This window comes from Azolla caroliniana, unplaced genomic scaffold, assembly GCF_043228905.1.
Source record: "Azolla caroliniana isolate FFs.n. ecotype wild unplaced genomic scaffold, voAzoCaro1.0.p SCAF_10, whole genome shotgun sequence".
Classification (NCBI taxonomy): Eukaryota; Viridiplantae; Streptophyta; class Polypodiopsida; order Salviniales; family Salviniaceae; genus Azolla; species Azolla caroliniana.
Genome location: NW_028230445.1, coordinates 7,048,170 through 7,061,791, shown reverse-complemented (window position 1 = coordinate 7,061,791; position 13,622 = coordinate 7,048,170). Strand labels below are relative to the sequence as shown.

Genomic DNA, 13,622 nt, shown 5'->3' with positions numbered 1-13,622 from the left:
TCTCCGCTTCGATAGTGCCATGATGGATGATAATTTAATGAAGCAACGTGTATAAAGAGTCAACATATATGCTTGTGTATAATGTATTACACAAGATGTGGACGCATCTATAGGACAATAACTCGCAAGGTGAATGATGTGAAACAGTCCTCATACGTTGGAAACTCGGTAGGCATAAAATCGAGTGGCAATTTCCCGAGGTCATAAATCAAATGGTGACGGGCGCATGTCACGTCTTGATTGAAAATGCCGGCACAATCAGTGCCATCGTGTTAAATTCGAAGGACGCGGAGAGAGAGAGAGAGAGAGATGGAGATATCTTGAATGTGTCCATTGGAGATCGATAGTGATCCATGGGACACATATTATTAGGTGTATTATTTTTTGACGCCCATGATTGACTAGGATCGGAACTACTCGGGTTCTCTCTCGCAAAATTTGGGCCAATAGGTGGAGAGGTAGGTTTTTTTTGGGGCAAGAAGCAGAAAGCAGAATAGGGATAAAAAGCAAAATCAAAAGGAATAGAGAAAAGCAAAAAGCAAAAAGCAAAAAGCAAAAAGCAAAAAGCAGAAGTGGCCATCTATGCAAAAACCCTAAGAAGAAAAAAGCAAACACACAGAGAGACGCGCACAACAAAACAAAAATGGCGGGAAAAGCCGTTTTCCCGCCTAAACCGAAATATTTTCGCTGGTTTCGGTTCAAACTTCTCCGTTTTCGTCAGACATAGACACTGACACAGACAATATGTACAGAGAGAGAAAGAGCGAGAAAGAGAGGGAGAGAGAGAGAGAGACAGAGAGCGAGCGAGCGAGCTATTGCTATAGATAGATCGCGACAGTGAAAGAGTGCGTTAGGGTTAGGATTAGGGTTAGGGTTAGGGTTGCTTGTTGTAGGCTCTCTCTCAGAGGTCCGCGCTCGGAGCAATGGCCGAGCTCCCTTGCGACGCTGATGGAAGATGTATGGTTTGCAAGCTCATCCCCTCCGATGCGCAAGTCATCCTCTGCAATAGCTGCAGCAGTCCATGGCACATGGACTGCCTTCATCCTCCCATGGCTTCCGTCCCCACCGGGGATTGGTCCTGTCCAGATTGCGAACCTTCTCCTTCTGCTGCAGTCGCAGATTCGACCGTTGTTCAAACTCCCGTGGAAGCTCAAACTTCTTCTTCTTCTTCTTCTATAGCTATGAAGTCAGGTCTCTGTGGTGGCGATGGAGCTGACATTGTGGCTCAGGTGCGTGCCATTCGTGCAGACCCCAGCCTCTCAGAGCAGGAAAAGGCGAGGAGATGTCAGGATGTTATGAGCAAGAATGGGAGCACGACAAATGGAAATGGATTGAAGCAGGAGAAGAAGGTACACAAGATGCTTCAAATCTTCGACGAGAACCTCAACTGTACTTTCTGCATGCAGCTCGCCGATCGACCTGTCACGGTACCCCTCCTTACTATAATTTTGCATATATAACGCTTAACAATCAGCACTTTCTTCTTCTTGTGTTAAATTCTCGCAAGCCTCCATTGGATCCCATTTCCTCGTCATAAAGAAAATCTTGGCCGTTCTGTATGCTTATGTTGATTTCATAGGAGTTTGTGGCAGCTTAAATGTTTCTTCTACTTTGGTTGATCGATTAATACATTCATCTTAGTTTTCCATTCTTTCATATCTTCCTGTGATCCATCTTCTCTTTCGAATTGAGTTAATGCTGACTCTCGGACATGTTCACTGCTTCTGTTGTAATTAGGCACATCGACATGCAATGTTTCCTTTAGTTTGATTTATCTATAAAAAACACTAAATTTGTCTTGCTTCTCTTGTCTTCTGAATAGCATTGATACGGACATTGGCCAAGAGTCCTGCTTCTGTTGCGTTTCATAACATTTTTCCTGTACTTCATTAGTCAGTCCAATCCTTCTTTTTTCTGGAACCTGGATAACTCTGTCTAAATCCCTCTCTCTGCTGAGGTTTTTGATATTAATGAATAGCCAAATTATAAAACAAGTCTTTTTTGTAATACCTGCCATTCTTTTTTTTCATGTCATGTCTTCTCAACAATTCTGGATGCTGTTGATGTTGGTCTTGGTCTTGGTCTTATGTTTAAGCGTGTGAAAACTGCTATTGCGTTTAACATCAATCATAGCAAAATTCAATAACTCTGGCCTTTTGGCTCGTTACCGTGAACATCTGGGATATATATCCACAGTGACAGATGCAAAACACATATAGGATGTTAATCCTCTACATAGAAAGGTACCCTTTCTTAAAATTGCTACATTGCTACTGTTCCTGTATACCTACTCTTCCAATGTGATGTATCTACTTTCTAATGAAGTCAGAAAACAGTAGAAAGTATGCATTCAATGTTTCCAAGCACCTGTCATCCTCTGGAAATAAGCTGTATAACGTCATGCAATTCTTATCTGAGAACAAGATAGCAAGTCAATGTTCTCACTTTTTATTCGGAGGCACGGGGATATAAATTTAAGTGGTCATCTGAAATGCTAATTTGCTTTAGCCTTATATAAATTTAAGCGGTCAATGTTCTCAGTTTTTATCTGAGAAAAAGATAGCAAGTCAATGTTCTCACTTTTTATTCGGATATTACAATTACATACCACTGGTTGGCTGTATAAAAAACTGATATTCTCCTTGCAGACACCATGTGGGCACAACTTCTGCTTAAAATGCTTTCAGCGTTGGGTTGCCCAAGGAAAGAAAGAATGTGGCAAATGTCGTACTCCGATTCCTGCAAAAATGGCTAGCCAACCTCGAATTAATGCTGCGCTTGTTGTTGCCATAAGAATGGCAAAATCTTCATCATCACCGTCGGTAAATGGATCATCTAAACCATATCATTATATACAGAATCAAGACAGACCTGATAAATGTTTTACCACTGAGAGAGCTAAGAAGGCAGGGAAAGCTAATGCTTCAAGTGGCAAGATATTTGTGACCGTGCCTCCGGATCATTTTGGTCCCATTACAGCTGAGAATGATCCCGAGAGAAATCAGGGTGTTTTGGTTGGGGAAACATGGGAGGACAGGATGGAGTGTAGGCAGTGGGGAGCTCATCTTCCACATGTTGCAGGGATTGCTGGGCAATCTGAGCATGGTGCTCAGTCAGTTGCACTATCTGGTGGATACGAAGATGATGAAGATCACGGTGAATGGTTTCTTTACACTGGCAGGTGGGTAAGTAGCATCAAAATTGTTAATTCTAGAGATATTATTGTGACAATGTAGTTTTTCTGACCGACTCTTGCCTTGTTTTTTGCACTATATTTTCACCCCATGCAGTGGTGGAAGAGATTTGAGTGGTAACAAACGAACAAATGACAAACAGTCTTTTGATCAAAAGTTTGAGAAGAGCAACTTGGCTTTAAAGGTCAGTTGCAAAAGGGGTTATCCAGTTCGGGTAGTAAGGTGATTACTGTTCCTCACCATATCCTGTTATTGCAATACTGTAAAATCATGTTGCATCATTTGGCTTTAGATTTTTAAACATAGTTTTTTTTTCACTTTTGTGAATTTGTAGCATGTGGGAAACTTGATTATTTTATCCTTTTCTGAATCACTTATAAGGGATTTGAAAAGTTCTATGATCCTCTGCATGATATTTGTAGCGTGAGTACATTTACCATGATTGTTTTAACTAGATACGACTCATTTTGAAGTAAGTTGTGTCCCTAGATTTATATTAATGCAAAAGACCTTAGTAAGTTCAGGTTGTGATTTGTCATAATCTTACAAAATCAGTAATTTGTTTCCAAACCTGTCCCTGCAAGTGATCTCGGCAACAGTTGTTTAAATGCATCAACACCTGAATGATTACTTAGCTTCATTGTGTATTTTTTACACGGTTCTTGGGCTAGGAAACTTTTTGCAATACAATACTTACTGTTGCATTTTCTTGAAATAATGTTATTTTTCTGACTACTGCTAGTTATCTCTTCATGTCTATTTATTTTTTGTATATGTTTCTGCTAGAAATATGAAATGCAACACAAAATGAGATGACCCTTAAGTTTTTGTATATGCGATGGATATCTTCTGAGCATAGTAGCTAGATAGAAAACATTGAAAATTTCTAGTTTTCGTCTCCCTTTAGTTCTTGATTGTCTTTCAGAAATTATTTTGCTTTATCATTGATTTTAGCCACAATTTTTAGAAATATTGTATTAATTTCAAAACTAGTACAAGTCAAAATTGTTCTTTGAATGCTATTTTAATTGGTTAACAAAACGTGTTATCAGATCTCACAAAGAAAAACGCTCCTCCTATGCCCCTGAAAGTGGTGTGCGATATGATGGGATTTATCGCATTGAGAAATGCTGGCGGAAAAAAGGAATACAAGTAAATTGATTTATCCTGCCTTTTTTCTTTCTGTTTAATTTGTTGGAGTTTTCCTTTTATATTTATTTCCTAGAAACATCTTTGGAATAGGGCTTTAAAGTATGCCGCTATTTGTTTGTGAGATGTGACAATGAACCTGCCCCTTGGACAAGGTACGTTTTTGTTTCTATGTAATCTGTTCGGATAAGGAAAATATGAGTATTCTTGAACCTGTGTGATAGAAATCACTTGAATGTGTTTACTGACTTTTCTTTTTTAGTGATGAGATAGGGGACAGGCCTCGGCCATTACCAGAAATAAGTGAGCTTGAGGATGCAGTTGACATAACAGAAAGGAAAAGCCAAACTTCATGGGATTGGAAGGTAGACCTACCTTTCCTTAGAAGAACTTTGTGCTGTAATAGTTAGATGCATGCTTGTTTCATTAGATACTTAAATAGCATGCCTCTCTAAGGAGGCAGTCTATTCTATGAGGATCCTTATTTAAAAACGATTTTGTAAAAAGATCTTTTCATGCGTATAAAATATTCACGTGGGGGCAGAAGCTTTTGCAAAACTAGCTAAGCTTCTTATGGTAAGAAATTGAATTTTTTTATTGGTATCTAGTATTCATTCTTCTTTATTTTGATCCTCTAACTGAAGGTTATTTCATAAGTCATCAATAAGAGATAGTGCATTGCATTTTCATTATCTCTATTTATTTTTCTCTTTTATGGATTTGGTTTATTCAAAATTAAATGAGTGTTCATTCCAAATTATGAGGCAGTTTGGCGTTTGGTCTGTATTATATCTGGTTATATGATTTGGGAATTTGATAGTTTTCTACAATGCTAGAATTAATTAAACAAAATTCGAGGCAGCATTGCATAATTGTTGTTGTGGCTGTTCATTTGAAGGAGGATGAAGGAGTTTGGGGTTGGGTCACAACACCACCCAATAGTAGGAGAATCGATGATGGCACCACTGGTCCAAGGGGTGGAACACGAAAATCACTAACAATGGGACAGCGATTGCTTAAAGGTAATGCTTTTATAATGAGTGATTTGGTATGGGATGATATATGTGTTTGCTGTTCACCTAGTAATAGTTATGGTTGCAATACCTGCAGCCTGAAGTTGTTTGAAGGAAATTTAATAACAAATGTGCTTCACCCGTTTTCAAGCAATTAAAGGACAAACACAATGCACACACACACACACACACACACCCCACTAGGTCTATATGCAAAACTTCTTGGGCTAGTATGATCTAAAGATATGACAGAAATTGTTTCATGCTTTTAAGAACTGGCAAATGTCCTTCTCTACATCATTTATGATTTGAGTAGAGATGAATGTTTGTCTTAGCTATACATGATGAAGTTGATTTTGAACTCGATTTTGAGCAATCTAGCTTTTTGCTCTCAACTATGTGTTCGTTTTATTTTCATGTCCCTCTCACTTTCTGCATATGTCGCACATGCAAAAGAGAGGAATATAATATTGGTGCATATCTTGCATATTGAACGAGCTTGGTTCCTGCACTGTACAGAATTTGGTTGTGGACTATGCAAGAAGGTGCTGACGTTACCACTCTCAACACCATGTGGGCACAACTTTTGCAAGTCTTGTCTCCTGTCAACATTTTCAGGTCAAAAAGATATCCGTGAACGCACGGGTGTAGGTGGTCGTTCTTTGCGTGCACAGAAAATTGTGAAGCGTTGCCCATTATGTCAAGGAGACATCAGTGACTTGTTAAGCAATCCACAGGTCTCTTTTTTTCTCTATAATATATATGTATGTATTAGTCTTTACTTCAAGTACAGTTATATATAATGCTAGTAATGGATGTGCAGGTTAATCGGCAGATGGAAGATTTAATCCAGTCACTTAAGGAAGACGATTCTGATACTGATAACAAGGATACTGATACAGAGAAAGATATGTACCCATTACAACAGGATGAAGGTGAGGTTGACACAAATGAAGATGCATCTACATCTGCAAATAGTAATGGTTGTGCATCATCACATCAACCTGAAAATATATCCAATACATCAGTAAATGGTAATGGGCATACATCATCAAATGGGCATGGAAAGATGCTGAATGAAAATTCTGCGAGTACCAAAGTAAAGATAGATACAGCTAAAGAAGAAGCATTCTTGAAAGTTTGTGCAAAGTTTCCAATGTATTCTGAAGAGCTATTACGCAGCATGCTGGTAAATGATGTTTTCTATTCATGCCTACGTTGCATTCATGAATGCTTGTGTATTGGTCTGCAACTTATCATGTGTATTGACTATTGTGCAGGCTGATCAAGATGGTGATGTAAGTGAACTTGAGTGCATGCTGAAAGCTTTACAAAGGCAAGACAAGCAGAAGCCAAAACAGAAAGCAGTTGGAAAGGAGCAGGAAGTAAGCAATGGATGCAGTACCTCGGAGGAAAAAGTTGGAGAGCTGGACGAAGAAATGCAGAAACAAGACAAGAAGAAACCAAAACTGGGGAAAGCAAGCAATGGTTGCTATACCTCTGAAGAGGAGAAAATAGAAGAGCTAAATGATAATGTGCCCAAGGAAAAGGAGAAAACAAGACAAGTAAGCAATGGTTGCAAAACTTTGGAGGACAGAATAGAAGTGCCAGATGATGGATTAACAATGGACGAAAAGAAGAAAACAAAACAGGGAGCATGCAATGGTACCACAGCCTCAAAAGAGGAAAAAATAGACGAGCTAGCTGAAGGATTTCTGTCAAATGGACAAATGAAAAGATTACCGCTATCAAGCAATGGTTGCAATATTTCAGAGGAAGAGCGAGATAGTGGAATACAGACGGAAAATAAGAAGAAAACCAAACAGACAGCAATCAATGGTTGCACTGCCTCAGATGAGAATAAATTAAATGATCAAACTGAAGGATTGCAGAAAAATGGAAAAACGAAAAGAGCACAAGAAGCTATCAATGGCTGCAATGACTTGGAACAGGACAGTATAGAAAAGATGGATGGTGGAGTAAAGAAGGAAGAATTGAAGAAAACAAAACAGGAAGCAAGCAATGGTTGTAATACCTCAGAGGATGGAGTAGAAGAGCTGACTGATGTATTCCAGAAGCTTAGAGGGAAGAGAAATCGGAAAGAAGGTGCAGTTGTTCCAACACCACTAAGACAGTCAAAGAGGAAAAAGGTTTAATGCAGGAAAACCTGTAAGGACCTCTTACTTTCATTTCCATCAGTCAAGTTAATGAATCATATAGGATGTGTGCCATTATCACGTCTTATGTTGGGGACATGGAAGATGATAAGATCTATGAGCCCTTCATTTTGGTCCTAACCTAACTTGCTAATGCTTCCTAGTACTTTTGGGCAAATATCAGAGAAGCCCAATTTTGTTTACCATATCAATTTCCTTATATCTTCTTCCTTTGTACTGGTTTCTAAAGGGAAAAGTACTGGGTTGCATAGATTATTGTTGCCTTATTCGATATAATATATATAACTGAACTAGTGATTTTTTTCATTTCAAGATTGTTATGATCATGTTATATAGGGAATTCTATTGATTGCTTAGAAAAATGGAATTTCATGTCATGTTCATCTTTATAATAATGGAATTGTTAGTAGGATGAGTTTGAGACTGTGTACCCCAGAATTTTTTGGAAAAACTACTTTTGTAGGTAGACGAGTAAAAAACTCTAGGCTCCAGGCAGTGCACCAGCCAGAGATAATCATTCAAAATCTTGTTTAGATTATCCACAGAATGCCATGAAGCCCTACTTAGTTACATTTGTCGCTAACCTTTGTCTTCAATGCAGTAAATTTATGCCAGCCAGAATTTTTTGTGTCGAGAATGTTATGTATGGAAGACTTCTATTACTGATTTTGTCTGAAGAAGTGTGTGTTTCCTCATTTGCACAGGGTTGTCTTATACGTAAACCTAGATGTGAGAGTGGGTAAGCACCCTATTGTTGAGACAGGCAAGGAAATCAGTCAACCATTCTCAAACTAGCTCACTTGACATAAGACTCTTACACTTGATTAAAAAATGAAGAACACTTTATTGAAAGAGGTACTTATGCTACCACTTAGTGAAACATGGTGTTATTCAAGAACTCAAAATGAACAATGCACTCTCGTTTACTAAGAAGAAAACCAACCACACGTGTATGAGAAGTTGGGTTCAAGCACATAAGCTTGAACCTAAAGGTAACGAGCGATGGCTTAAAACGAGGATCAACTGTTTTGGTTGGGTGTCATAAATCTGTGAGATGTGGTAGATGCAGAATCTAAATTTTATTTGGTGTGTTGGTGTGAGATGATTATAATGGATCCAACCCAATGGGTTTATTTGATAATCGTAAATATATCATTGATGTGGGGTTCTTCTGTATATAAGATTCGTTTCAATGGAATACAATAAACTTCTTGAGGTTTCAAGCAAGTTTCCATGGAGTCATTTCTGTAGTTAGTGTGTAAGGATGAACAAAATGATAAACCGAATGTCTGAACGTGGATGGTGGCTAATTTGGACCTTGTGCTGCTTCTTGAGCAATGTGGCATGTAATCATACGAGAATTTAGAGAAAGCGGGTTAGCATATTACTGTTTTTCCTCCTTTTTAAGTGCTAGAATGAACAACTCTCGTCTTATATTATATACCATTTCTTTATGAATTTCCCTTTCATGGGAAACAACCTTCTTTCAAGCTCAAACCCCATTTCAAACAAATGAGATGGTCATGAAAAATTAGAAGAAGATAATGATGATTATTCTTTATCGCGAGAACGCTTTAAGTGCATTATGTTAGTAGCACTTTTATTACTCGTGGGAAACCTCAAAGTGAGGTGAAAACCCACAAAGAATAAAGAGAAATATAGAAGTGTCGATTAGACACGAAAGAGCTTAAAAGCACACAAAGTATAGAGAGTAAATTTGCGGTGTGATGTCTCTAAGTTGCAAACAATCAAATAGAGATTGCCAGAGGGATTGCTTAAAGAAGCTAACTTCATGCAGTTGGTTGCGATCAAAGACCTTAGTATTGCGGGTTGTCCAAATCGTCCAGAGTGCCCAAAATCTTGTCCATTGGAGAAAATAGGCATTACTTGATAGGGCACACGAAATTTGTCCAAATAGCCAAAAGTGTTTCCCAAACCTTCGGCCAAGAAATCTGTGAGAAAGAGATGCACTTAATCTTTGTACAAATGTTGTAGTGAATGAGCAAGTCTATAATAAGTGTGGAACTGTTTCCAATCGTCCACCACATCTTGCACAATGCGGCGAGACTATTGATCTCTTTTGAAGATTTGACCCAGTCTGGAGCACACCCAATAGACATTTCCATAGGAATACCCATTGCTCAAGTGGAAGGCTAGAGCTCCATAAGCTTGTAAGCTAGATTTTCCACCAAGTCTGTGTTTTGTGTATGTGCCACAATGCATTTGCAATGTTCGTGAAACCACAGGCCATATTGCAACAACGTATACATTGAATGTGTTGTAATCTTATTCATTGGAATAACAATGTTTCCTTTTTGTAACATCCAGTCTTGAACCCAATGATATCCATCTAGAGGTGGCACAAGTACTAAAGAAAGTACCAACTCTGTGACTTGATTCTAGATAACGCGATGATGTAACCCAAGACTATAATGACATGTCGTGTCATTGAAGCCTAATAGGTGAGCTTGGTCATTTACCACATATGCAATTGATTTCAACCCCTTCTTTGCCTCATTTGCATTATATTAACCTCATGTCTTCTCTCAACTAGAAGTTTATTTCTTTATTAGTGAGACACCATATTGTTGTTTACCCCCCCCCTGGATAGCGTATGGGTAAAAGTGGTTGTTAATCACTCTTATGGGGTGGGTTTCTTTGTTAATTGAGAAGTTAATGAGGCTAATGCTAATATTTGTAATCACTCTTAAGGGTAATCTTCTTTAGTGGTGTGTTGATATTCTTGAGAGTGATAACTATAATTGCCAAGACATAGTCTAGGTTCCATGTTATGGAATCACATTTTCTACTAGGATCATACTTCCTTTGTTAAGTAGTTATGAGGGTTTGGTTGCTTTAAATAGTTTGTCTTACTTTTGCATCTCGCTCAACTAAATGTAGCATTTGATATCAACATAAAGGTTATAGGTTTAAGGCCAAGTTCAATGAAAAGTGGTCATATTTACAAAATTAGTTAAAAGTGCCCTTTTCTAACCTAAGGATAAATAATATTCAGTACTTAACAATTTTTCATTAGCAACTAAGGACAAATTATCCATATCTTGACAAATTTTTGAGAAAGAGTCATGTGAACAAATCACCTTTACAAAATGTTTACAATTTTTCCTAGTGACAAATTATTCCACAATTGCATGGATTGGAGATGTAAGTGATTTTATGTGTTGATGAATGATGTGATATTTGCCATTGGGAAGTGATATCCCCTATCCCTCAACCCACAATGTGGAAAATAACCTTGTGGGATTCTATAGCAACCCTTGGAAGTGCAATACTCCAAGGTATGTTTTGTGGTGAACCCTTCTGGGAAACTTAATTCCACAAGGTTGATGAGTATGTTCATAAATATAAGGAGAATCTAGTGGCGGAAGGATATATACAAAAGAAGGAAATATGCTTTTATGAAGATGTAACTTCAAACACAAGCTTCTTGACAGATGCAATGGTCTTGGAAGTGTTTGTGATGCAAAACTAGCTCACATACCAAATGGAAGTCATGTCCTATTTTTTGAATGGCTATATCAAGGAGGACCACCTAAGACCTAGTTAGACAATACAGGGTAGTGATTTGGATAATATTATGCTTGAAATATTTGAGAACATTGTTGGATGGAGGGAACAAAGATCTATTGCACAAGATGAATGCAGAATGTGAGGTGCTTTGTATATTTTCAATTAGAAGCACAATGTGGGCAATAAACCATTAAGAGGGGTTTAGGGTTTAGGGTTTATGGGGCCCATTCTAGACTTGCATCCCACACACTATTTACACATTTATAGAGGTGAAGGTCATTACCCGTCAATTATCCTCCAAAGACATTATAGCTACAGGGGAAGACATAAGAGAAGATATTATCCTCCAAAGCATACCCAAGAAAGTCAAGCCGAAAATGAATACATGGCTTGTGCGTCCCCTATCAATCATCGAGATATGGGAGGCCCTCACTGATTTAGATGCCGATAGTTTCCCTGGAATCGACGGCCTCACCCCGCACTTTTTCACATGCATTTGGGACACTATTAAAGAAGACCTCCTCCAGGCATATGAGGAGATCATCACCTCTGGAAGCATGCCAGAGGAATTTGGACAAGGGATGATACATCTCATTACTAAAAGTGGTGGGAGTGCCAACGACATTAGCAAGTGGCGGCCCATAACTCTTCTCAATACGGTCTATAAGTTGCTCGCAAAAATCATGGCACGCTGTTTAACACCACTTCTCCCTTAACTCATTCATCCTTCCTAGACAGGGTTTGTTAGAAATCGGAGCATCCTAGACAACCTCTTCTCATTCTGGGAAGCAATAGCCCTTGCCAAGCGTACCAACAACAAGGTAGCGGTGGTGCTACTAGATTTTGAGAAAGCATATGACAGGGTATGCTGGAACTTTCTAGAAAGTGTGATGGGGAAACTCGGCTTTCAAGAGACATGGATCAAAGGCATTGTAGGACTTTATAGGAATGACGGCAATTGCGTTTCACTGGCAAGTGAAAGGGGCCCCTTTTTCTGAATATCCCGATCTGTACGATAGGGATGCCCACTAGCTCCATCCTTATTTCTATTATACGCCAAAACACTCTCTTGCTTCCTCAACTCGCGACATCTCAACCCCCGTACCTCATTCTCACCAAAGCATCCTAGATATAGAATTTGCAGATGACACAACGGTCTACTTGCAAGGGGACTTGGAAAACCTCCAAAAGCTAGAAAGTGGGCTAGTTGTATTTTGCAAGAGATCCAATGCCATGATCAATTGGCACAAATCCTACGCAATATGGCTCTCTCAGGAAACACATCCGATGTGGTACCCACATCCTGCTTTCAAATGGATCAATCAAGGAGCGAGCACCAAATATTTGGGTTTCCAAATTGGTTTCAACATACCGCCAGAGACTATGATTGTACCCGTTATCCATTCCATTCGGCAAAAGTTGATACATTGGAGTTCGAAAAAACTGTCGCTAGCGGGTCGCATCATAGTGGCAAACCAGGTACTACTCGCAACAACATGGTACAATCTATCATGCTGGACAATCTCCAAGGAAAGTATACATCAGATTCAACGATTGGTTTGCAACTACATTTGGTCTGGTAAGGAAGACCATGTAGCTCGTGCCAAGGTGGCGTGGCCTATATACTCACAGCGCCTAAGTCGAGAGGGGGATTGGGTCTTATTGATCCCCTTTCACAATCGAAAGCCTTGCCAAATTTGTGGTGCGAGGACTCCAACAGGGAAATGACTGTTGGAAAATGCTATTGCGGTTACGTTTCGCTTACTTTAGGCCATGAAAAGGGGTCAATTGGGCCCCCCAAACGGGATGGATTCTAAACATGGATCTCAAACCTAGTTTCTCCCGCCAATTGGAGGATAGATTCAGTGCATCCATGTGGAAGGCATGGTGTGACATTCGTCGAGGGCTCAAGGGTGATCAACCGAGATCCGAACCTACCTGACTCAGTCAACGTATCCTATGGAACCCATGAATCAAGGATGAATCTAATCAACTACTAGGATCACATAAGGGGTTGTCATGGGGATACATTGGGGATACATTGCAGAAGGTCCCGGAAAAAGTATAGAATGTTGGCGACGGTTTATGTCACTGCCACTACAAGATCAGGCCAACATACTCCATGGAATCAGGGGCGGATGGACTATGAGATCGGAAATCATTAACGCTCTACTGATTAGGGAATCTACTACTGAAAGGAAGACAATGGAGAAATGGATAGGCCACGAGGAGGAGGGATCTCTGATCCCGAGAGGTAGGGGACCACCAGATGGGCTCGAAGGCTCTGAATTGCGAGACATTGAGACACCAACACAGAATAACGCAATTCGAGTACTCGTGTATACTGGTCATAAATGGATTGTAGATCCTGATCAAATCAAAGTACAACCTGATTGGCACATATGTACTCATGAAAAGACATGGCTACGTAAGGTTAGTTGGGACCCTTCGCAATGGACATGGCGTGATCCTTACGCGGGGCAAGGAAGCAAACCCATCCATTTCTTCCAATTCACAACTAGATTGGGTCGCCACATTCTAGCTGCTCAAACCGCCTG

At 39.4% G+C, this 13,622-nt stretch overlaps 1 protein-coding gene across 2 annotated transcripts; it reads left to right on the top strand.

Annotated features, from left to right (window-relative positions):
• Positions 1 to 801: 801 nt before the first annotated feature.
• On the top strand, positions 802 to 7,839 carry LOC147858896 (E3 ubiquitin-protein ligase ORTHRUS 2-like). Of its 2 annotated transcripts, XM_087325601.1 has the most exons (10): positions 802 to 1,427; positions 2,649 to 3,181; positions 3,291 to 3,416; positions 4,247 to 4,346; positions 4,437 to 4,498; positions 4,606 to 4,708; positions 5,242 to 5,365; positions 5,876 to 6,093; positions 6,180 to 6,545; positions 6,637 to 7,839. In XM_087325601.1, the coding sequence occupies exons 1-10, from the start codon at positions 924 to 926 to the stop codon at positions 7,510 to 7,512; spliced, it is 3,012 nt and encodes a 1,003-aa protein (XP_087181727.1). In that variant the 5' UTR covers positions 802 to 923; the 3' UTR covers positions 7,513 to 7,839. The 2 variants fall into 2 exon arrangements, with proteins under 2 accessions (XP_087181727.1, XP_087181728.1); XM_087325602.1 differs by lacking the exon at positions 802 to 1,427 and having other exon boundaries at positions 2,845 to 3,185.
• The last annotated feature ends 5,783 nt before the right edge of the window (positions 7,840 to 13,622 follow it).